Genomic DNA, 25,252 nt, shown 5'->3' with positions numbered 1-25,252 from the left:
CCCATCTACGCCCCTACCCAGGGAGCAGCCTGATTCCTTAGACTCTAGTAGCTGGGGCTTTGCCTAGTTCTAAATGATCCACCCCATGCTTTGGAGGAGGCTTATTGCAGGTGGAAGAGATCTCGCTGGGCCCGAGGGCGCAGGAACAATCAGTAAACTGTCCCAGGGCCATTGCCTCTGGGCGGGAGGGACTTGGGGAAGGCCCCTCCCGCTCCCAAGGATCTGCTGGGGAAGGAGCCGTCTTCTCTGCAGAGCCGGAAGCCCATCCTGTCCACTGCTGCTCCCTCCCGCAAGCAGGGCTGCAGGCCTCCGAGGCCATTGGGGAACAGCTGCAGAGGGAAGGAAGACGGCTCGGAGCTGCGTTTTACAAGGAGCTCGGTGAGTGGCCCTGCTAGCTGCCCGGCTGGATTGTGGGGGACATAGTGCTTCAGGGTGGCTGTGTGGATCAGGAAGGGATATGGAGGGTTGCACCAGGCTGGGTGCATTGTGGGTGGTGGTAACGAGGTGGCTGCTTTCACCAGCTGAGCAAGGGCCCTTTCCAGGCGGCTTCTCTCTGGCTCTGCAGGTGCCTTGGGGAGCTAGAGCTCAGCTGAGGAAATGGCTATTGGTCTCTTCGCTGCGAACCATGCCCAGACCTCGAGTGGGTCTGAGTGGTGGGGGATGAAGGCTCCTTCAGGGGTTTGACTGACCCCACTAATCTCTCCTTATTTTATTGCCAGCCGTGGCTGTGCTGGGTACCCCGTCCCAGGGCAGAACCTCCCCTGTGGCCTTGAGCCGGCTGCTGTACCTCACGCTGGAGTGTCAATTAGGAGTGACTCCACTGCAGCCGAAGGGGTGACGCTGGTGTAAGGGCTAGCAGGGCTGGGCTGCCTTGCCCCTGGGAACTGCTCTTTGCAGGGCAGTTTGGAATCTGCCGAGCTCCCGCCCTGGTGCTCATGGGGGTGAAGCCAGCACCGGGCTGAGCGCTCCGGCTCTCCCCACGCTCTGTGGCCAGTTGGGAACGGAGCACAGTGATGCAGGCTTCCCTCTAGGTGCCACTTCATGCCTCTCTGTGGATGGGGAAACCCAATTCTAGCAGCTTGGCTGGCCCCTCTGCCCAGTCCAAATCTGTTCCATTTGTGATGGCAGGACAGTACTGAGACCTGCCAGCTCATTCCACCCCAGAGCGACGCCCCAGTTCCCTCGGGTGGGCACGACTCAACCTGGGGCACTCACCATCTAAGGAGCAAACCCAGCCACGGGACTTGTTGAAGCTGCTCGATGGCCACGTGGGCTGGAAGGGGTTAACCAATTCCCCGTTTCCCATTGGGCGAGGGAGATTTTGCTTGTTCCTCCAACCAATCGCCCTCCTTCCCTGCAGCAGCTGCTGTCTCATGACTGGCTCGGTCTCCTGGAAGGTGGCTCTGCTCTCGAAGCCATAAAGAAGAGGAGCAGAGAAGCAGCAGCAGTGCAGGGAGCTCCAGCTGCTGGGAGCCAAGGCAGAGAGGGGGCAGCTGTACCCCCTGCCCCGTGCTGAGCCAGGGAAAATGAGCTGCCCGTCCACCCAGAGCGGGGAGCAGATCGAGCCACTCAGGTACCTCAGGTGAGTGGAGCTGCAGGTGGGAGAGCAGCTGGGCTACAGGAAAGGGTCTCATGCTCGCTGGTGCTCCGGGCACTGTGGGATCAGAAGGTGCCCCAGTGTGAGCCCATGGGAAGGGACAGGACCCCCAGGCAGTTGGGAGCCTGCAGCTCCATTGCTGATGCAGAGTGGATTAGGGTGGGCAGGGAAAGTTTCTGCACGAGCAGGGGTGGCTGGAGCAGGTGCCCATGCTGCTGGTTGCCTGCCCGCACCTCTTTCTTGCTATTGTCAAGCTTGGGTTAGGAAGCTGAATTCCTGTTTGGCTCTTCAGGGCACAAGAGGCTGGATGTGGGCAGAGTGGGCGCAGCCTGGGCTAGCTTGCAAGGGAGCGGGCAGGACACAGCAGAGTTGCTGACCCAGAGGGGTTGGAGCCCTGGGGATGCTGGAGGGTTTGTTCCTGGACAGAGAAGAGAAAGTGCCACCCTCTGCCCTGATTTCCATGCCACAGCTGTTCTCGGGCATGGGCAGGGAATGGGCTTGCTGCAGCCCTGCCACCCTGCCCACTAGAGCCCCCACTGCCATGCCCCCAGACGCTAGTGTGAGGTGCAAGCCAGTGTTGGATGCTCTCCTCTGAGCCCCCTGCTGTGTGTCCCTGCCCTTCGCTGAGGCACTGGGATGCGGTTTGTGGGAGCCGTGGGCATGCTGAGCTATTTCGGGTTCCCCAGGTGAGGCAGGGCTGCCTCAGTCCATGAGAGTGCGCCCTTCCTGGCCCTGGCTGGGGCACAATGGCTGACACTGGCTGCTGTTTCTGATCGCACCCTTTCCCTGTTGTCACCACACCCTTGAGGAGCTGGTCAGCGGGTGAGCTGTGCAGTTCTCGGGTGCTAGCTCTGGGCTGATCCGAGGGCAGCCGGTGCCAGGGCCGAGCACTCCCCTGGCTGTGTTAGTCAGGACTGTCTCTTGTGCCAATGAGCCCCGTGAGTACTTCGGTAGCTGAAACGAGCAATTTCCACAGTTGACAGGTCCCGGGGCTGGTACAGAATCTTAATCGGCTGCACCTACTGGGACATCCAGGGCCATCCAGCTGCCAGCTTTGGCAGCAGTTGTTAGCCCCGTCTCCCTTGTCTCTGGTGCACTGGAGGTGTGGTGGCTCAGCAGGGCTGCCGGAGGTGTCCAGAGCACCAGGATGGTCTGGATTAGGGCAGTCGCTGTGATCTCACTGGGGAGCCCAGAGAGGGGTACCAGGGCCAAGGAGAGAGGAGACTTCCATTCTCTGTCCCTGGCGGGAGGATTGGCTGGGCCCCTCCACATTCAAGCAGAGGGGAGGCATGAAGGAAGCACAAGGTATGGCCCGCAGCCTCTGGGGGTGTCACCCAGCCCTGCCCCCACGTGCAGAGGGGCTGTCAGCTACTCGGGGCTCCTGGCCCTTCTCCTAGGGACACCTCTTCTGGGAAGGAGAGAGAAATCATGTGGCACTTGTATCAGGGACACAACGATGCACCTCAGCCTTCACGCTGACGGGACAGCCTGATGAGAGCTGTTCCCCATGGGCTGACCTAGAATGGGGCACACCTCAGAGCATCATCTCAAAGCCAGGATTACTGGGATGGGCCAGCTGGCATCACCCTGCCCTCTGGGAGGACCCACCTGCCAAGCACTCCTGGAATTGGGACCCTGAGCCTGCCCTCTTCCACTCCCAGCACTTGGAGAAAGCTGCTGCTGGAGCTGAAATATTCCCAGCTGGGCCAGGGCCCTGCTTAGATACCCGCTGCGCCCCTCCTGGGTGACTCCTGCAGGCTGGCCCGGGGCAGGTGGGGGGACCTGCTGTGTGCTGGGGTCATGCCCCATCTGGACTCATAGCAGGGACTGAGAGACATCGCTGTCCTGGCTCTGATTGGTCCCTGCCCCAGGCTCTGCCCCCGCTGGTCCTGTTCTGTCTGCTGGGGTGGGGCAGCTTCCTCCTGAGTGGGGCCCCGAACACTGCTCCATCCACCCAGGCCAGTGGCTCCTGCATGGTCAGATGCTGAGGAGGAGGGTGACCTCCCCCTACAGAGGCTGCGGCCTGGGGAGAAGAATCCAGTGTCCCTGCAGCAGATGGGGCTGGGGGAGCGCTGGCTGCGTCCTCTCCAGACCTGGCTGCACAGGGAGGGTTGAACTGGCCAAGTCCTTGTGGGTGGGCCTGCGGGGAACCCTCGTCAGGGTGGGCTCAGCCCTTAGGAAAGCTCTGGACCTGCAGCTGCCTCTTCAGCCTCCCAGCCGGCTGCACTGAAAGATGATACCAGTGCCCTCAAGATGGGACCCTGGCCTCACCAAGTGGGGGCAAGTGGCACCCTAGGGGCAGGGATGTTGTTTCCATGGTGCTAGCAGGACAGAATACGTGAGAGGAGATGCGGAAAGGGTGGAGGCAGTGTGGCCTAGGGGTTAGGGCTGCTGGCCTGGGGATCGAGAGCCCGGGGTTCTATTCCCAGCTCTGCTACTGATCTTCTGGGTGACCCTGAGCATGTCCCTTCCCCTCCTGGTGCCTCAGTTTCCCCTCCCACTCTGTCTTTTCAGATGGTGAGCTCTTTGGGGCAGAGACTGCTGCTCACTGTCTGTGCAGCGCCTGGCATAGCAGGGCCCTGATCTCAGATAGGGCGACTATAATACACACACTAAATAACAGCCTAGGCTGATGGCACATTGGGCCTTCCCAGCAGTCTCCAGCCACCTGCTCCATCTGTCTTGGCATCAGTCTGCTCTGCCAGCTGCTAACTGGTGCTTCCGAAGAATGCAGCTTCCCCCTATAATGCTGCCTCTCAGCACGCACAGAGCTGTGGCCAGTGAGGGGTTGTGATGGGACAAACTTCATCGCACATCCCGTCGCCAGCTGTCAGCTGCCTCACATGGATTCCAGGTAGCACTGAGTGCTGGTGGCACCTTCTCTCCTCTGGGCCTCCCAGGCTTCTCTTCTTCCTTGGCTGATGGGCCTGTGCTGTGTATGGAACAGCTCTGGGAACTGTCCAAGGTACAGACTGGGTTGGGGGGAGCCTGGGCAGATGCAGAACCGTTCAGCAGCCATTTCCAGATGCTCTGCTCCTGCTATGGGCATGATCGGATAAAAAGGTCCCTTTAGTGCCAGGTTGGGGGCCCCCCTGGTGGTACTGGGCTCCTGGCTGAGGCACGTCAGAGCTGAGCAAGCCCCCAGCAGGTGCAGTGCAGGGGAAAGTCTCTCCCCACACATCAGGGCTTCTCCAGGCGTGAGCACATGGTGAACCAGCCTGGGACGATGATACAATGAGCATCTTGAGCAGTCGCTCCCGCTCCTTGCAGCTCTGTTCTCCTGAGGCCCCTGGCACCAGGACATCGGCATGGTAGAACTCTGTGATTAATCAGGCTGGATCTAATCAACAGGCTCAGGTCATAATTACCATGTCTTCTTGGGGGCCCTCTCTGCTCTGTGCGTGGTGGAAATGTGTCTGCATTATAAACAAAGCTCTTTGCCAGCCTCCTCTGAGTGCAAGAGTAGGGAGCTCTAGGTTGGGAACGGGGATACCAGGGCCCGCGGGTCAGGATTGAAGAGCCATTTAATGCTGTTTCTGGTGTGAGAGACTTAGGCCGGGTCGGTGCTAGGGAAGAGTGGCTGGAGCAGTTATTTCAGTGTAGCTATAGCAGCACATTCTCCTGGTGTAAATGCAGCTTATACTGGCAAAAAAACAAAACAAAAACCGGGCTTTTGGACCAGGTCCCTGAGCAAAATACGCGATCCTTGTAAAAGCACTTCTGGGTGGGTCTCACTGCACCTGCCCTGGGGCTCTTGCTGGGTTAGAAATGTCTCCAGTCAGCCCCCTAACAACCATGCTACCCCAGCAAAAGTGTCTTGTGTTGGTCCAGCCCAAGGTCTGGGGGCCTGGACACTAAGGGGGTTTGCAGATACGCTGCCCGCTGAGCTGGGAGCTCCAGCTCGGGGTGACCGTGTGGGCAGTGGACGTGGAAGGTTCTGGCTGGAGACCGAATCCTTCATTACTCACTGAACCAGGGGGCTGGGCCAGTGTCCGCACAGCTCCCCCTGCCTGAGTCAAGGCCTGGGGACCATGCTGGACCTCTGACCTGAGCACAGAGACTGGGAAGCAGCCAGGGCAGCCCCTAGCCCCTGTCTGCGCCGGGTATCAGGGACAAGGGTGACTCCATGTGGAAGCTTCTCGGCAGCTTGGCGCTGCTGCCTGCAGCCGGAGGCAGTGCGGCGTCCCGGATAATTGCAATGTGTTTAGCTGTAATTACAAAATTAAAAAGCGATTGAGGGGAGATGGATGGATGTGAAGGGGAGCTCGCTGTGAGAGGCAAACCTGGGCTTAGCTGAAAGAGGAACCTGCCCGTGGCTGCTGCTGGGAGCAGAGGCATTTGGAGGCCTAGGCCTAGGGCTGGATAGCTGGGGGGCTGTGGCTCAGGATTGAGGGCACCTGCCTCACCCTGAATCCCGGTGCCCTGCCGTGGTGTTACTTCCGTTCTGGTCAGTGCTCTGAGGCAGTGAGACACCAGTGGGGCGGGGGGAAACTGCTGAGCCAGCTGGGGTGTGGCTGCCGGAGCCGTCCCTGCAGATGGACTGGAAGCAGGGATGGGTATCCCCGGTGGAGCCCTTCGTCAGCTCTTGAGCTGCCTTTGGCTGCCAGCCACGGAGCTGCTTAAAATCTTGATGGCTTTGATCATCCCTCTGGCTGCTCCCAGGAATGGCCCTAAATGCTGCCGGGATCAATTGATGCTTGGCGCGGCCAGTTCTGCCTTGATACTTCCCCGTCGCTGCTGGGCCCACTCTTCTGGGGACTGGGAAAATGGATAGTGCTGGCCCCTGGGGTGTCTGCAGACATGGTCCTGCCCCTTGTGGATTCCCTCCCCCCTCAAGGATTTTCCTGGGGCTGATCTCCCACTGTTCCCCTCCCCACCCCAATGGGATGTTGCTCTGGATATCTTAGTCCACCCTGGTGGGGACCTTCCCCCTGGCAGATGCTCTGATGTGCAGGGAGAGTGAATTTAGCCCAGGCAAAAGGGCCCTTGAGAGTCCAGAAATCCCTGAGCTCCTGCCTTTGCTCTGGCCCCAACCCTTAGCCTCAGGAAGAACCATGCAGCTCCCCAGTGCTGTGGGGATAATGCCAGCGCAAGGCCTGGTGCCCACCGCATTCAGGACTGGTCAGCCCCGACCTCCCTCAGCCTCCTGGGGGTGGAGGAGGGGCTCAGAGCTGGAGCTGCTGCTGTTGCTACGGAAACTGCTTCCCGGGTATCCATGGATTCATGCAGCGTGTTTGCTGGTGGGCGCCCACCCAGCTCCCTCCTTGTCAGTGAGGGAGCAGAGATGGGCTGGCTGGGGGGCAGGGTTCTGGGGGTTGAACCAAGAGCCCCCCCAGCTCTTACCGTGACAACACCCAGGCTGCTCCCACGTCTCCTCGCCCAGGGCTGGGGTCAGAGCGTGTCTCGGGGGGGGGGGGGCTCGGTTTGTGATGGGGAGCACTGTGGGGGATGGGGTGAGGCAGACGGGAACGCCATGGGGGGCAGGGTCCTGGCTGGGCAATGCCGGGATGTGGATCCCCTGTCGCCAGGGGCTGAGGGTTAAAATAGGGGGATTATTTTTAACTGGTATCTCACAAACCCTGGGTATAGAATTGCAGGCCTTCCCCCCCCCGCCCCCCCAGCTGCCCCTGAATCCACCCTGTGGAGGAGGCGGTGGGAGAGGGGCTCTGCTCATGCCCTTTGCATGTGTGCTGCGTCCATCTCCCCCTCCCCCAAAGGCCTCCCGGCATCTGCATTTCTGGCATTACGACAGGTTCCTGCTGGGCTCTCAGGCCCAATCCTCCCCGGGGTGGGTCCAGACATCTTCCCGTCCCACCGAGGGGACAGGGCAGCAGGGAGGGGCTGCCTGGCTGGCTGCTTTGCTTGTGTGCTGGTCGTCCAGGGTTAAACTGCTTTTGGACCCTCGGAGTCTCCATTTCCATTGCCTGTTCTGGGAGCTGATTAATCATTAATATGCCCCAGGTGGCAGCTCAGCCCTTAGACCTGTGCTCCGCTTCCAGAGGACGAGCCTGTCTCCATGTCTCCTGTAAGCCGGTTGCCACTGGGCTGGCAGCTGCCTCTGCACGTGCAAAGCAGCCTGACGGATGGACAGCACCTCCGGTGGGCGGCTCTCGCTGAGCCTGGCCCCGGTGCACTTTCAGCTCAGAGGATCTAGGTTGGCAAAGCGGTTCGAACCCAGAGTGAGCGGAGTCTGGGCCACTCAAGGTCCACTAGCATCAGGCGCGTCGACCCTCGGGCTTTGCACTCCTGCCGCTCGGTTGGCTGCAACCCCAGGGCGGAATGCGCCTTGCTTCAGGGCTTAATTTGTAATGAAAGAGGCGCTCGGGCTCCAGCCATCTTTTTAACTTTCATAAGTGAGGCAGCAAGCCTGGAGGTGCCGGGGCTCAGCCCTGGCACAAATGAAGCGCTGCCTTGGTTTGCTTTTTTGGAGACTTTTACTTAGCTGGGGCCAGTATAATACCATATTGCCCCCCTGCTTCTCCAGACTTCGCACAAGACAGGGCAGGTGATTTTTTTTTTTTTCAGTTCAGTTTCCATTGGTGTTGGCTGGAGCTGTGGCTGTTCTGCATTTCCAACAGCCAGGCCCCGCTGGTGTTTGGGGCCGGGGGGGGGCGGTGTTTGAATCTAGGCGACATTCATGAGTGTGTGAGATTTGGCTTAAGGATCGTGAGATTTTTAAAAGAACACATGTTGGGTTCTGTTTATTTGCCTTCTGGCCTTTCAGCCTTTAAAGGCCACAAGCTTTTCCCTGTAACCAGGCTGGCCGGGAACTCTGAAAACCGTCACTGACTTTAAAAAAAAAAAAATTTCCGTTGTCGCGAAGCGTCTAGAAACCTTTTCCAGTGAAAACGGTGGTGGTTTAGACCTCTTGTCAGCCCTCCTTGAACTGGGCTGCAGTTTGGCATTTGGAATCCATCAAACACATTTTTTCCCAGCCCTGTGTTTCCTTTTGCTAGGAGAAGTTACTTACATTCAAAGAACAACAGTGACCAACAGGGAGTAAATAGGGGTATAAATTATTGTGAGCGTTTTTTCCCTTGTTGTAATGAATTTCCCCAGAAGTCTCTCTCACTCACACACCCCCTTGCTACAAAGAGTGACCTGAAAGTGCAGTTCCACCATTAACATATCCTTTGTGTCAGTTGCCACAGCAACTATTAGTGGGTGTTCTGAAACTGACAGCCTTAAAAAACAACAACACAACGACATTAGCAGCGTTTGCACCTGCGCCTCCAACGAGTTTATCCTTCTCTTCTCCAAACAGCAGGGAGGAGGATGCTAAAGGGGTTTGAAGAACCGAAACTTGTGGGGGGAAAGGGACAGAACATCCAAATGTGGCCCCTGGGAGGGGGATTTGAAGTTTCAGTTTGTGCCATTTCACCTCCCGGTTGCTACTAGATTCATGCACGCAAAGGCAAGGCCTATCAGTGGGGGATTAGCAGCCCAAGCTGCTCGGCTGATGGGCAGGACATTAAAACCTTGGGCCCTGAGTTACTCCGCCCTGCCCTTCAAAGGGGTTTTGGCAGCTCAGCAGAATCCTGGTCAGTGGATGCTCACTTGGGGGAATGATCGTGTCTAACTGGGCTGGACAGCTCAGATGCTGCCCCACCGGTGTACCAAATCCCACCTGATGGCCGGACTTGTGGAGAAGGTACAAGGCTAGGACTCATGAGACCTGGCTTCGAGTCCCAGCCCTGCCACTGACTCCTGGTGTGTGACGCACAGACGCAGGGCCAGACAGTCTCTGCCTCTAATTGCTCACACTCTAAATAGATCAGCCAGGCAAGGCAGGGCGAGGGGAAGGGCCTCGCCCATGGTCCTAGGGCTGCGCTGGAAGCACCTGGCCACGCTGCTGAGTGCTGGAGAAACGGGTGTGAAAAACAGCTTGATGAAAAGAGGGCCGGGCCAATGAGCAGCCCCCACAGCTACCCCCTGAGCAGACTCTACGCTGGGGCAATTTCCCTTCAAATCCAGCCCCTCCTGCGGAGCGGAGAGACAGGATCCGGGCGGGGGGCGGGAGCCATTTCCTTTGGGCTAACGCTTCTGGCTAGGCCTGCAGCTTGTGCTGCTCGGGGCTCAGTCAGGTCCTTGCAAGAGCTCAGCTGTGTCCGGCTCCAGCTGGCTGAGGACAACAGGAGCTCACAGCGCCCGGTCCAGACTGGCTGTCTGGGGCACTCAGCCCTTAAAGGCACAGACCCCAATGCCACAGCCCCCGGCGGCAGGACTCCTTGGCGGCGACGAATGGCAGCCGACCGTGCTGCGCAGCGTTTGTTGAAGGGCTCGGAAGGCCTCTGGGGTGAGTTTTTGCGCCTGGAAGGCAAAGGGTGGAAATACTGGGTGTAGATTTTTTTTTTAACAACCCTCTTTTTCTCCCCATGGTTAATTAGGCCTCGGAGTTAAATAAGTGCCGTTGAAAGGAGGGGGGGAAAGTCCGTTAAGCAAAATCCCTTTTCCATTCATTTGCCTCATCAGCTCCCTGAAAGCTAATGGGGGCAGGTAAATGGCAACACTGTTAACTCTTTCACTGCTTGCCAGTGCCCACAAGACACTAGCGGGTTGACCATGCTCTGAAGGGCTGCATGCTATGCTGGGAGTGGGGTGCCTGGAGTGGGTAGACCTGGGGGGTGGGCGGAGCCTGGGAGAATGCCACCGGGTTTTTCCCCAGCCTGACCCCACCCCGCAGGAGTTAAGGACATGGTTCTCCTGGTTTGGAGGCAGAAAATCTTTTTTTAAAGACACCCAGGGCTGTAATAAGGGGCTTTTGTTGAGTGTCAGTGCAAACGCAGGTGTTAACAATACCCATAATGACAGGGACACGGAGCATTAATGACCAAAATAATTGCCTTTCTCCAACTGTCTTTGAAGAAGGGATGGGGGAGAGAATCCGATCAATCTTTGGCAAGCAAATGCTTTGTGCAGCTTTTGTAATATTGATGTCCCCTCCCGCCCCACCTCCCTGTGCTGCTCTGACACTAATTGAAAATTGACTTTAGCATTTACTGTATTATTTCATGTTACATTTGTATATCTGCCTCCCCTACAGCTCCTGATGTGCAGCATCCCAAAATACCCACCCATTAAACATTCACTCATCTCCTGGCTGAGAGGTACCTCTGTGCTCTGCCGTTCTTGAATTCCCTGTGCGAATTAAATGGAATGAGATTAATCTCTCTAGAGAGCCCAGTGCTGGGCGAGGAAATGGGGAAATGTATTTAAGAGTCTGGTAAGGCGGAGTGAGAGATAATAGCTTCTATCTAATCTACCAATCCAGCTATTTTTAGCCTTGCTCATTTTTCCTCGTTTCACAAAAAACTAATGCTTTGGGCTTCCAGAACATCTTTTGTCTAAATGATCTTGAAGCTTGACCATATCCTCTAGAGGCCTCAGCTGTGTTTGGAGCCCATTGTGCTAGGCGCTGTACATACATGTAAAAGAATAGACAAGACAGAAGTGGGAGTGGAGAAAGCCAGGATCAGTATCCCCATTTTACAGGTGGGGAGCTTCAAATGATTTTCAAGGGCTCTGATTTTCCAAAGGGCTCCTCAAATGACTGTCCAAGGTCACCCAGGGGAGTCAGTGGCAGGGCTGGAAACTGAGTCTCAATCTAGCTCGTCAGCTGTAAACCCCCAATCCTCCTTCCCTCTGGTAGAACTGCCATGCGGCTCCGAGACTCCAGGCTGCTTCTCCGGGCTCCAGTGAGTGGTTTCAGCACAAGTGTTTGGAACCGAAAAGGAGGCACAAAGAGCTGTGAAATAAAACCCAGCGGTGACCGAGTGTGGAATTGCCAGAGCTGAATGATGCCCCATCTCATCCACTCCGCTTTAAAACGCTCCCTGACGCACTGAACCTTGGGCTGTGTCGAGCTGGGCGCTGAGGCTGGGCTCAGGGAGGCTTGTGGGTACCAGTGTCTTTTCAAGCCAGGCTTTCAGTGGCTGGGAGTGGAGGGAACCTGCAGAAGAAGGTCTCCAGGCGCCTGCCTTTTGCTGCAGGGCTGTGGAGCACTTTGCCAGGACTAAGCTTTCCTGTGTGATACAAACCTTCAATTTCCTTCCGTGTGTGTGTTCGCCACGAACCTGGGATTTAGAGCAGGGGTTCTCAAACTGGGGGTCGGGTCCCCTCAGGGGGTCACAAGGTTATTACATGGGGGGTCGCCAACTCTCAGCCTCCACCCCAAACCCCGCTTTGCCTCCAGCATTTATAACGGTGTTAAATGTTTTAAAATGTTTTTAATTTATAAGGGTGGGGGTTGCACACAGAGGCTTGCTGTGTGAAAGGGGTCACCGGTACAAAAGTTTGAGAACCATTGATTTAGAGGAATGCCACTAAGGGGCCAAGGTCTCTGTATTGGGAGCTCGCCCTGGGCTGGAGTTCACTAGGGGGCACCAAAGGACTAGGAAAATGCTCTTCCTTTCTTGAGCCATCCATCAGCAGGAACCCTGTTAGCCTCTGAAGGAAGAGAGATGGGAGAACAGGGCAAGCCTGATGCAGCCTCCTAGGGACTGGGCCTTAGCCGAGCTGGGGTCTGGTCCTCGCTCTGCCACTGAGATATTGGCACTGGGCTAGTCACGTTGCCTCTCTGCGCCTTAGTTTTCCATCTGTAAAATGGGGGCAATCCGTGGCTGAAAAGTGCTAGATGAGATCTGAGGATTATGACGCTGTGGAGCTTGGTGCTATTCCCAGCCGTGACCCCGGGCGAGTCACTGCCTTTCTCCATGCTGTTCTTTCCCCTCCCACTCCATGTGTCTTCGGGCCTCTGGCTTTGTGTGGTACCTCCCGTAACCGGGCCCTGATCAACAGGACTTCCGGGGGCTCCTGTAGCATGTGCAACTGGGGATGATAATCCTCTGCTCTCGTGTACGCTGATCTAACACCTTTATGTTCAGCGGAGTTACTTCTGAATGACACCCACGTTGGGCATCGCCTGCCCTTCTGTTACATGAGAAGGAACTTCTGCAATTTCCTATTGCAGATGAATTTGGGGAATTGTGCTCGAACATCAGCTGCTGGAGGAAACCCTCTTGCCCATCTGTTGTTTTGGCTTATAATTAAATTCCAAGAAGCTATGAGTTTGCAACTAAGAAATGCCTGAATTGACTTTAAGCATCAGGTTGTTAGCAGCAAATTAACGCTAAAAGAACACTTCCCCTTTGCCTGTGAAGCTGTGTTATTACTGTTACCCCTGGGTACCATCTAGTCTAACAACAAGAATTGCCGTTACTCGTGGCATCTTTCTGAAGCAATTACCGGGGCCTCTCAGTGCTACACACAATGGGGACTTAATTCCGGACGTAGGTTTTGAGCAATGAGTCGTGTCAGTAGCACGTTGTCTCTTGGAGTATTGGAGTGGAACGGCAAAGTGCATCTGAATTGCTGCCTGTATCCTTCGTTCTTTAATTGTGATTCAGCCTTTGCACTGAGGCCTGGGGTCCAGGAAAGGAGTTGTAGCTCCATTGATTTCACCAGTTCATACCAGCTATGGGGCTGGCCCAGTAGATGCATGTTTAGACCGCACTATAGGGAATCCCATCAAGACACGTAGGGAAGGAATTTCAGAAACTCATTTCAACTTGGCTGTCCCAAATTCATCAAGCAAATCTGTATCCAGAGATGAGCTGGAGTGAAAGCCACTAATTTTATGCATAAATTTAGCGAGGAGTGCAGCATGTCAATTAGTCTCTTGTGTGCGATAATTAGCTCACATCCTACTGCATCACCAAATTTCGTTAGAGGACGTGCTCGCTCGTGCTCTGATCACGCTCTTGGCAGCTTCCAGCTTTCTCTGGGTTTCAAACACTATTTCGTGACTGTCATTCACTGGCCCAATACGCCAAAGCTTGCTGACCTTTGCAATAAAGTTCCAGCTGCAGCCATGGGGTGTGTGTCTGCGTGTGGCTAGGATTGTTGACTAAGTTCTTTGGCCCAGATGCTCTCTTCTTGCCCTAAGATATGCTCAGTGCAGCTCGGCCCTGCTTCGCATGGTGCATCTGTGGAAGCTCCAGCCCATCACCATCAAGTCGTGTCCTCGGGCCCCTGTCACGTACACCAGCTGGCCATGGTCTCTAGGGGACCTTACATCAGCTGTGAATTCGAGTCCTTCAGGGGCGCTGCACTCCACCAAGTGTGAGGGGGCAGCTGGCCAAGGAACCAGCTACGCCACTTGATGCCTCTATGCCTGAGTCCTGCAAAGTGGCTGGAGCAGGGGGAGAGAATCTGGGCCTTCAGAGGCCATTCAGAGTTGACCCCGGATCCGGTGCTGCCATTGACTTTGTGCATCTTTCCAAATGCAAACAGATGGACATCAAATTGACTTTGTGCTATGCCAGAAAACAGGGAAGGTGGCTGGGATGGGCGAGTCTCAAAGAGAACAGGGGGGTTTGGACTCATATAAACACCCAGCCGTCCGGATGCATAAATCCCTGCCTGGGATCGGAACATCTGGGAATCTGCAGGTGGATTTTGTTCTAAAACGGAGCCCGTTTACATTAGGGGCTGCTACAATAATACAAATCATAAATAATAAAACCCTGTGCCCCGCGGCTGATGTACTACAGGGGGCGGTGCCGCTTGCTGCCACGGGGTGGGGGGCTCCGGGTGGGACTGCTCTGTAGGGCGAAAGACCCCGATCTGTCTGTTTCAGTTTAGCTCCAGGGAGGGAGAGCCAGGTGCTGGCCCCTTTATGGCTTCTCAGGCTGCTGGCTCTGGGGGCAGCAATGAGCTGGGCGTGGCTGCGGCCGCGCTCGGTAGCCGTATTTGAGAACGGGACGGATTCCTGTCCGAACCAGAAAGACGCGCACGGCCCAAACCAGTCCCCGAGCAGCTGCCGCAGGAGAAGAGGGGCAGCCTCCGATCTCGACTGCCACCGTTCCGTGGCTCCAGAGCGCCGGTGGAGCCAGGCCAAAACAGCCGAGTGTTTGCAGGCCCTGACAATCCACTGTGAGGTTTAGCCGGGCGTGCTGGCATCGCGGGGCATGCGCCGGGCCCGATTCGGCAAGTGTGCAGAGCCTGCGGTTGGCTATTTTAGTGCCGATTAAGCAGATGGTGGAAATGTCGCGACCAGGCCCCTTCTGCTCGACAGCAGCAGCTGGCTGCGGAGGCATGCAGGGACGACTCCTATTTCAGAGGGCTGGGATCAGCTCAGCCACGCAGACGTTTTGTCAAATAGCAAAACTTACAGTGAACTTAATGATCTAGAAAACCGCGGACGCTGAATCCCGTTTGCTAGGGGAAGGGGCGTCGGGGGCTCAAACCCCTGGCTCAGGGCGCATGTGCCTCCTTAGCTCCGCAGCGAGCGCCCTTAGCTCAGGGCATCAGCCGGCTCAAAGAGTGCTGCCCGTCGACTAGCCATTAGAGGGGGCAGAGCCACAGGGCGTGAGCCCAGGTTACACGAGACGCTGCTTTCTACAGGGGGTTTGGGCCACAGGAATCTTTTGGGCCAGGGTAGAAACTAAAACCAGGCCAGAACAAAGCCTCCAGCTCCAAACCCGCCAAGCGCCCGAGAGAATAGCTTGGGAAGTTTCCAAAGGCCCCGGTGTTTGTGGCTCCGTGATGCTGCCCATCTTCCGCGTGAGTCTGGCCGCCAAGAGCACATTACCGCCCAGTGCTTTGCCGGCTTCCGATGCGCAGCGGGGGCAGGCAAGATCCTGGTCCAGGAGGGCTGGCAGATGGCTTTATCTCAGACCTCTTCTCCTAGGCCCTGTCATGGCCCGTGAAATAAGCTGGAGAGCTCTTGCCATCGATCCCGAAGGAGTGGCTGGGGTCCTGCCCCAGGCATGCTGGGATGAAAGCCGGGGCCTGTGGAATTCCTCACCTCCCTGCTGTCTGTCTGAGCCCAGGTTTAGTGACCTTCAGGACAGAATTTAAGCTGGGGGGGGGCCCAGGATCTGCATGAACAGACAGGCATATCCTCAGTTCACCTGGGCGCTGTGCGTGGGTGAGACGCTGCCCTGGCCTCACTCGTTCCGGGCTGTCTAGTGTCTGAGCACGGACCCTCCCTGCCCCAGGGAGCAGGAACGGTCTCATCAGCTTCAGAGAAGGCAGCTCATGGGGGATAAGGCACCGGGTTGGGACCCTAGAGCCCTGGGGCAATTCCCAGCTGTGCCACTGGCTCCATGCATGAGCTTGGATCAGTCGCTCAGTTCGGATAATGACCCTTCCTTGGTTGGCCTGGTTTGGGTTGCAACGGGCCTCTGATCTCAGACCGTGCCTAGGGGCTACTGTCCTGTGAATAATCTCCATAAACCCAACCTGCTGGAGCTGGAGCTGGAGCTCAGAAACCCCCCGGGCGCTTTCCAGCAGTGAGGTTGGGCCTCTCGCCCGCTAGAAATATTTCGGTTTCTAACCCAGCGGAATCTGTGGGGCCTCGCACCACCAGTAACACGCGATGCAGATTAGGCAGAATATAGAAGTCTGGGGGGGCCTTGGATGCTCATTAAGTACTCAGGGCTACATTTAAATAACTGGTCTGGAAGCTGACTGAAAGCAAGGACATTTCACACTGAAGCTGCGTCCCTTGTGCCTGTTTTTCCAGGAGCCTAATTAACTGTCTGAGTTTGTGATTTTATTTGGGAGACAATTGTGGGCTCGTGGTTTGAGCAGGAGGCTGGGCGCTAGAATGGCGGGGGTTCCAATCCTGGCTCTTCTGCTCAGTGGTGCCTGCGGCCGTACGCGCATTATGCACAGTGTGTATCATTGGCATGGGTGCCGATGGGTGGGGATGGGGCTGCCCAGAGCAGTTTGCCCCAGCTGCCTTGTTTGAGTGGGGCCCCAAACCGAGTGGCATAACTGGCGTTGTGGGGTCACAGCTCTGCTCAGGTTTGGGCCAGTGGCTCCTTGATGGAGCGGCCGCTGAGCCAAACTTGAGTGGTGTTGAAACCTCTTGCGCCGGGTTGCAACACCCAGAGCGGGGAGCCCTCCTGGTAGACCAGAGCCTAGCCGCCGCTGTGGTGAAAAAGTTCTGGGGTTGCCTCTTTTGCCACTAACAACATCTGTGGCTTTAAGACGCCCTCTCTGTCTCAGTTTCCCCGTTGATAAAGCAGGGATGGTACTTGGCTGCTTCACAGGGGTGTTGTGTGGCTTGTAAAATGATTTGCAAGTGGAAGGTGCTGAGTAGTAGCAGTGTATGTGAATGGTGGCTGATATACAAGGATCACCCACTACAGTGAGGCAGCCACCTCTGGGGGTGGGTGGTGGCAGCTGTTTAACAGACAGAAATAGATACATATTTTTAAAAACTCCCTGTTGCCTTGCACACTGTGTGCCATTGACCGCCGTGCAAAGTGAGCGTGAAATGCTACCAGCTCAGAATGGTAACCGTTCACACGCCCGCTCTGCACTGGGACAGTGACATGCAGTGTGCACGGTAGTGAAGAACTGGATCCTTGGTGTGAATTAGTACGACTCCCCCCCACTTCCCAGCTTGCAGCAAGTCTGACTTTGCCAGTGACCCCAGGGTCCCGGTGCCTCGTCCCCAAAGAACCCGGTCTGGTGGCCGTCGCAGCAGATTCGATGTCCCATTCCATGTTCGTAACAAGCGAAATGGCTCTGTCCTGAAAGCAGCACCTGCTTGTCTCTTCCTGCAGTCAGGTGACCCAGCAGATGTGAACAATCGTTGTCCAGTTCCAAAGTCAGCATTCTGGGATCACTCGTGAATGACCAAGTGATGCGTTATTTAGCTTTTTGCAACGTGCAGATTCCTCGGCGCGCAGATTTCCGTGTTCTCCCACCGCGGTACCACAAACAGGTGGCCGGGGCTGGGTGCAGAGAAGGTCCAGGGGTGCACAGCTCTGCCTTTCGATACAGCCGAGCCCAGATTAACCCTGTCAGGTACTTGTGGGAGCTCAGGTCCCTCCAAACCTGGATTTGGCAAATGAGCGAGGAGAGCTCTCCCAGAAGGATCCAGGGGAAGGTCTGACTCCTGAACAAGCACCAGCCGGGTGGGAGGGCGGGAAGGGGGCAATGGGGAGCATGGCTGAGGTCTGGAATACGTAGCCACTTATTCCCTTCCTCCACAAAATACTGCCCTGTCGGTGCGGCGGGGAGGCGAGCTGTGATGTTACCCAGCACAAAGGAAAGCCGGCGGGGCTGGAGATTAGTTGCAAGAGGGAATCTTTTGAGGCAACTCACTAGCAGGATCATTTTTACCTAGGCTGGTGCTTGGCGGGCCCCATGTCACAACACAGGCCTAGCATGCGAAGTGGCAAGCGACCAGTTGCTGGTGTAGACTCCAGTGGGAGCTCCTGGCTGATTGGCACATGCCAAAAGCCGGTCGCATGGACCTAGGAGCTTGGCTGCAGGCAGCCGCTTTGGAAAGTCTCAGCCTGAGCATGCAGGTGCAATAATAAGCTGCAGCGTGGGGGATCCCACCATCGTCCTCACAGCCCCTCTGCCTCTTGCCTTGCAGCCGCGTGGAGGCGGAAGCCATCGAGAAGGAGCTGCTGGAAGATTACAGATTTGGTCGCCAGCAGCTGATTGAGATCTGGGGACATGCCAGCGCCATGGCTGTGACCAAGGTAAGAGCAGCGCCGTGCCATGACGGGGGCATGCTAGGATTTAGAGCAGCGTGCGTCAAGGGTGCTCTCCCCTCGGAGCTCTGGGGATTGTTACTCGGAGGGACCCCCACTGCAAAGCCAGGGGCTTGGCTGGCATGCGAGTGTGCTCCCCTGGGCTGTTATCAAATGTGTTTCCTTTTCCTGTGGTCTCTTTCCCTCTCCCAGCCTGGCTTCTCTTTTAGCTTCCCTGTTCTGGACCAAACTTCAAGTGCAGTTTGTTGGCGGCACGGAAATGTCTGGGTAATGTTCTTCCCCCTCCATTGCCGTGTTTGGCCAACAAAGCACGGATTGACACAGGGACCTCCAGAGCTGAAAGCACAAGCCTCGACAGGTTGAGCTACAGTCAGACTCTGGAGCAGGATCTGGTTCAGGGCAGGACATGTAATAGGCACTGACTGGTAGGTTTTACCATCTTCACCTTCCCTGGAGCCAGCCGGGATCCGAAGCCCCTTGGCATCGGCTGTTTTCATGGTCATTCCCATGTGGGACCAGAACTGAAATGTCTGAGCCCGCGGCCGTTTTCGTGGTCTTTCCATCCAGGGCTGCTCTTTCCAGCAGACTCCAGCATCGGCTAACGTCAGGACCAAGCACGAACTGTGAACTTGTCCACATTCGCCCGTTGCTAGGGTAACCCCCGTGCAGCTATTGCACACCGCATCGCTACGCCACGTCCGAAGGGCCAGTTCCTCCCCTGTCACTCCATTGACGCCAATGGAGCTAGACTGATTTACACCCACTGGGGATCTGGCCGGAAGTGAAGGAGGTACCACCTTCCCATTTAAAGAGTGGGCTGGGCAGGGAGGCGTGGGAGTTCAGGAGACAGAATGCAGTGATCCAAACTGAAACTCTACCAGGCCACAGGGTGTGATGCCCCGAGCCCTACCGCACCTCAAAGGGTTTGAGTCAACAGATGTCTAGCAGCGAACAGCTCGTTAGTGGAAGAAGCCTGTCTGCAGACAGATGTTTTCCTGCTGCATCCCGGCTTCCCTAAGGGATGCGAGGTGCAAAGCTACTGAAAGGTATGTGTGGGGGTGGGTGAGTCAGCTCCCCTCCTAACTACTGCAGCAGAAACTTCTGTTCCGTGACACGCTATTGCTTTTCACTTTGGATCGTCAGCCGAACTGTCACAAGCCCCCACGTCTGAGTCGGTTCAGTCTTTGATTCCTGCTTTCACCTGAACGCAGCAAAACCCGAGTCCGGGTGCGGGCTGGCCTTTGCTGGAGCAGATTTTAATGCAAAACCTAAATGTCAGCTCATAAATATTTAGCTCAAGATCTTTCCACAGCAAATTTGCTCAGCAGGGGCTGAGACAGAGTGAAGAGCGAGAAGGTAACGAGAAGGGGGCCTGATTCTCATTCATGCCCAGGCCCTTCTATGTGGCTCTGCCACTGTATGTGGCATTTGTACCCACTTTAAAGCCCCTTCGCACTGCCAGTGTGGTGCAAAGGGGTCTTAGTGGAAATAGAATAAGGTTCATATTTCCTTAACAAAGATGGGGCCAGATTCTATGGTGATGTAAGCAGCAGGGAAAGTTCCGTGTGGGGTGTAAGCCGATCAGAAACCAGCTGAGCGTGGTAAAGTGGGGTAACGAGCACTCATTGTGCATGCGATGGGTGTGTATGGTTGGGAGTGCAGGAGCTTGGGAAAGCAGCGCCCTCCCCCTCCCCAGGTGCAATGCAGCGCAAACCTGTCCTCACTGGACCCTGAACCTTCCAGCTAGCCCTATGTGGTGTGTACCCGACACCCATTGTCCAACACCCCCCCGCCCCACAAATGCCAGGGCAGTGCCTAGCCATTTTAGGGATGTGCTGGCAGGACAGGGGGCTCGGTCACGGGGCTGCCATCAGAGACGATGTGAACCACGCGGCTAAACCCTCCTCGCCCCACTGGCAGCTTCCGGCGGGGAACGGTCTTGTGCCAGCCCGGCTGCAATTCCCAGCTCTGTCCCCCCCAGGCGAGGCGAGCTTGACCCTGCTGGTGGCTTCCATCTTTCAGAAGCAGCATCACCAACCCCTCGGGTGGCCCTGTGCTTCCTGTGCTCAATTCAGGAGGGTCCTGGCGGGGAGTCCCATCTGGCAGTGAACCTGCAGGACAGCAGCAAGTCGCTATCAGGCTTCCAGAGAGAGGCAGAAGGCCCAGGCGCCCCCCGGGAGGAAAGAGGAGATCATTTGTGGAGCCAGAGAGGAACTGGATCAGCCTACTCTGTCTAAGGTCTCCTCCCCTCCTCTCTGCCACCGCTGGGATGAGGCCAGATCCTTTCCTGAAGGCCTCCCTCTCTGGAGCTGCATTGCCTAGAGAAGCCAATGCAGCTGTAAATTACAACCCTTTCACGGCAAACTCTGGGTGCTTTCCAGCAGGACCAGGGCTTGGCTAATGCTGGCCCCCACTGGCTGAGTCAACAACATAGCAGGCCACTGGCCACGGCCATTCCCTGGGAAGGCCCGGGGAGAAGGCAGCTGAGGATAACCAGAGAACAAGACTAGAGCCAGCCGCCCCCATCCTGTCTGGTGCTCACTTTCCATACTGAGCTGATACCAACTTAGGGCAGAATAGCTGATTTACATGGAAACTGGAGGAGGCAGCTGGGAACTGCTTTTCTGTCGAAATTAACATCACCTTTCCCTTCCGTTTGCAAAGCTCGGAGGCCGATGCTCTCCAGTTCTTAGCCGGTAACCATCAGCTTTTACTCCCACAAGGAGGGAGCCTGTATTTACCAAGCGGCCAGTTTTGTTCTTTGCCCAGCGGCTGGGTAAGATCTTGGAGATATAGTAGCGAGTCAGGCCTGGAGTTCGGTCCATCTGTCCGCCAAGCTGCTGTTCTCTTCAAGTGTGACCCTCTCATCTTGACTTACCTGGGAGATGACACTTCCCGTCCTGCTGCTGTGAGATCTAGCAGCCCACTTCTTTGTAATTGGGTCAAGGCAGGTATTATGCCCAGGCAGCCTCTTCGGGAACTGCTCTTTGGTGCCACCAGATTCCACCGCGCATCTCTTTGGAGGTAGCATCCCCGTGCTGCAGTCCAAACACGGTGACAGGCAGGGCAGGTTGGCAGACGGACAGACTCCGCAGCATTCTCCTCCCATTTTGAGTGACTGTAGGATTCTTCTTCACTTCTTGTCTCAAACTGCTGTGTAGTGTAGGTCAACAGCTGGGTAAGGGGATTCAAATCAAAACTCAGACCTCTACAGGGTCCGGAATTCTCTTACTTGGGGTCCGGGCCTAGTACTGGGCGAAATGGGGCTGTGACTTTATTTGGGGTCTCTAGTGGAGCTGGGCAAACACTTTTCATCAATTAGTAAATTTCTCCAAAAAAAAACAAAAGCAGATTTTGGGCGACTGAAATGACTTGCGAATTTGGGCCAAATTGGGTGAATAGTTTCAGCTGAATAAAATAAAATTCCTCATTTTTAAAAGTCTAAATGGCTCATTTTGACATTTCATCTAGAAACAAACCGTTTCCCTTTGAAAACGTCAATCAGAATCGATGCTTCCTCTGACGCGAATGAAATGTTCTCAGCTTCAGGCGAAAAATGGAAAAGGGCCCGTTTGGGTTCGAATTTCTTTTCAGCTCGGCCACCAAACTGAAAAATCGGTGCTTCATTGAGCCCCAGTCTCCACTCACTACAGGGCTAATAAATAAATTAATGAGACAAGCCCAAACCCTGGATCCAGAGACCCTGAGATTTGGGGGCAGTTTGGAACTAGAGCATTTGTGGCCCAGCTGTGGCTGGAAGAAGTGTCCAAACTTTTGGGTGGCTTTTCTGAACTCAGCCTCAGCAGGATTTTGTCTGTCACTAGGAGAGATTATCCCACACAAGACCGAGCAGGGAATATTCCTTCTTGGTGCATCACAGTTGTGTGTGGGAGGGCCCCTTGCCGCATTTGTAGCTGGGATGTACATCTGCTAGCCCAAGATTTCCTCCAACCTTTAGATCATCCAGCAAACACCTTGCTTTTTAACTAGAACTCAGTAAGTAAATATTGACCTGGAATCAGGCGGCTCTAACAAGCAGCTCCAGATTCGGCAGACTTCGGTGGTAAAATGTCAAACACATTCAGAGATGCAGGCTGGGTATTGTCTGTTCTGCACGGGGGTCTGAGAATTCAGTTTCCCTGCCCAGTGTCAATGGTCCGTGGTAAGTTTTATAACTGTAGCAGTCTTCAGAGCTACTAACTGGAACTGTGGACCCAGGACTGTGCTGTCACAGTGAACCGGGAGACCCAGGGTACTGCCTCAGGACTGAAATCTCTTACAAATGAATCCTGCGCTGTAACACTTTTTAAGATGCAACAAGCAACATCTTTTACAAAATGGATATAAGTGTCAGGGAGTCAGGCTGGAGCGTCCGCCTCTGACCTTTTGTTGGGTTCGTTTCTGGGAGAGGCCAGTTCAAGGGTTTATCCCTGCTTTGGCATTAAAAAATCCATTCCTAATGGGTTTAGATGGAGATCTGATTTGCAGCTTATAAAAGAGAGAAGGAAGCAAGGGGTGTTGGACTAGCTATTGCAGACAGACAACACTATCTGTTGGCTTCCTGGCTTTGCTATTTTATTGATCAGTTAATGCCCCTGTGAGGGTAGCAAGAGGATCAATCACTTTAGTCCCCTCTGGGGTGGGACACTGGTGCATAGTGACAGTTTAGAGCAGGAAGTGGAGTAGAATTCTGTATCCAATTGAAGCAATGGGGGAAGCTCTCAGGTGTGCTGGAGGTTACCTGAGTTTGACCCAGGCCCCCACGGGCTTTTGCAAAAACTGGATCTTGAGTGTATACCAAAGATGCCTCGATGGGGCGTTGTTACAGGTCAGAGGAAAGAACCCCTCTGACGGACTCACCAACGCGTCATCTCAGAACACCTGGGTTTTCCACAGGGCTCTTCCACACAGGAAGTCTGATGAGATCACTGCTCTGGGGGGCTGGCGGAGGGTAGGGCTGGGGTGTGATCGAGCTTAAATTATCTTTTTAGACCAAAGAACCTGAATTTGGAGAGTTCTAAAACAATAAATATATCCCAGGGGTTGTTTTTGTTTTGTTTTTTGTTTTTGCATTTTTCTCTCTCAGAACCAAGCTGTTTGAATGGTGATTCCAGCAAAGGCTAAAAGGCTGATCAGAGCATGAGGAGGAGTCTTCCTCCCTTTGCCCCCATCTTCGCTCAGAAAGCCCTGGCCTCGTGGCTAAGGCACTGGGCTGGGGCTCAGGAGATGTGGGTTTGATTCTGGACTCTGCTAGACTCCCTGACCTTGGGCAAGTCACTGCATCTCTCTGGGCCTCACCCCACCCTGGGGCTAATGATCCTTCCTGTGGCCGTCTTGTCTATTTAAACAGTGAGCTCTTAGGGTCTGTCTCTTCCCCCTGTGCCTATGCAGGGCCTGGCACCGTGGGGTTCTCAGCTCAGGTGGGGCTTCTCTCTGCTACTGAAATAACGAGCAGGGGCAGCGCTCATGTCTCCTGAGTATCCTGTCATGGCTGCGATTCCCCCTGTCCTGGACTCAGAGTCTCAAACCCCACAAATTCATTGCAGGGGGTGACGGATGCCTGGGGTGGCAGAGTTCAGGTAGGGGGCCGTGCAGAGCGGCTCCAGAAGCTGAGCTAGGCCCTGAAACAGCCGATGGGGCGAGATCCTATCAGCGCTACCTTAAATGGAGGCCAAACCTGCCAAGGGGAAAATGAACCCTTCGCTTGTCCGGCGTGATACACAAAGTGGGATTTGATCCCCGCGCGCTCCTCTGCGGCATTAAGAGAGCCCCGTGCAGCCCCTTCAAACCAGAACCCCGCTGCATGCGGGCCCCTTGATCCTTTCGACAGGACACGTGAGCACCTGAACAATTTCTCCTGTGGAGAAGGGTTTGGAAACCAAATGGAGAAAGGCCCGAGTCACGAGGTCGGGCCCCAGGTCCAGATCAGTGTCTGACGCTGGGAGCCACTGGGCCGTTTGGGGTCAGATCAGCCTTGCAGCTGGACCCCAGCTGGAGAGTTCGGCTCCACATCCAGGCACGGCTCTGAGGTTCCCAAGCCTTTGGGAGATGGAGTTTGGTGTTCTGGGGCTGGGGGTTGGGCCTGGCTGCTGTGGGTCTGGTGTTCCAGGTCTGAAGGCTCAGAGCCCAGTGGTCAGGTCCGCTTTCCCCAAGGTGACTCCTTAGAGAGCCACGGTATGGAGGTGGGTGGTTGTCAGTGACCCTCCAGCGGCTCAAAGTGCAGCTGTGGGGCTGGGTGGGGCTGAGCCACAAACTGACTTTGTGGCATTTGAAATGCACAGCAGAATTCCCTGGTTCATCCTCAGCTCCATCCTGGTTAAATGTGGCCTTTGGAGCCCTAAGGACCCCACCCCAGTTAAGACGGTCCTTGCCCAAGAGCTCCCAGCCCTACGCACACGAATACAATCTGCCCAGTGTTCTGATTAACCCTCAGCAGCAGCATCCTCCCCGTACAGATGGGGAAACTGAGGCACCGAGAGGGGTCCCATCAGCCAGAGCTGGGACTGGCACCCGGTGGCTCCTGGCTGCGTGGTGCAATCAGTCATGCTGCAGAGATTCACTTCAGCCATGGCCGTTCCTGTCAGCTGCTGGCTGTTTGCTGGGACATTAAGCAGATGGCAATGGGACCAAGGCTTTCCATTCTCCTTCTTCCTCCTGCTGTTGTTTTTGGATTCCTTGGGCACCTTCAATTATTTCATCTGGGTTAAACTGCTTGCGCAGGAGGTCAACTTTTTATTTTCTTTAAAAAAATGTGATCTGAGGTTACGAACTCCAGGGGAAAATGCTCTCCCGTTCCCAGAGAGCTGGGCCGGCCGCCGGAGGGAGAAAGGGGACCCGTCTCGGCTGGATGCAAAGCTTATGGTGAGCCATTCAATGTTCCAAGCACTGGAGTCAGCTGCAGCGCCCGGTTACCCGGTGCCTGTGGCAGAACTGGGGGTGCCCAGTGCCCTAGGGAGACGGCTGCTTGCATGGGGATCCAGTGTATCCATGCAAACCAGGCCTCCCCCGGCAGGGAGCCTGGAGCTGGAGGAAGGCATGGCCCAGTTCCCTCCCCATCTATCAGCAGAATCCACGGGGAAGGCAGCTTGGCACCTCATCCCTACCTGGCCCCCGCTTGTTGCTTGGAGCGGGGCAT

General features: G+C 55.7%; 1 protein-coding gene across 3 annotated transcripts in view; it reads left to right on the top strand.

Moving 5' to 3' along the window:
* Positions 1 to 203: 203 nt before the first annotated feature.
* YJEFN3 (YjeF N-terminal domain containing 3) overlaps positions 204 to 25,252 on the top strand; it is a 41,997-nt gene continuing 16,948 nt past the window's right edge. The window contains exons 1-3 of one of the 3 annotated variants that reach the window (XM_074939794.1): positions 204 to 378; positions 1,361 to 1,573; positions 17,997 to 18,105. In XM_074939794.1, coding sequence (XP_074795895.1) covers positions 1,527 to 1,573; positions 17,997 to 18,105 — 156 coding nt within the window. In that variant the 5' untranslated portion in view covers positions 204 to 378; positions 1,361 to 1,526. Of the gene's footprint in view, positions 379 to 1,360; positions 1,583 to 17,996; positions 18,106 to 25,252 lie in introns of all 3 variants that reach the window. The other 2 variants (XM_074939793.1, XM_074939791.1) reach the window with 2 other exon arrangements.

The sequence above is a fragment of the Natator depressus genome, chromosome 25 (assembly GCF_965152275.1).
Source record: "Natator depressus isolate rNatDep1 chromosome 25, rNatDep2.hap1, whole genome shotgun sequence".
NCBI lineage: Eukaryota > Metazoa > Chordata > Testudines > Cheloniidae > Natator > Natator depressus.
This window is presented reverse-complemented; position numbering and strand designations above follow the sequence as displayed.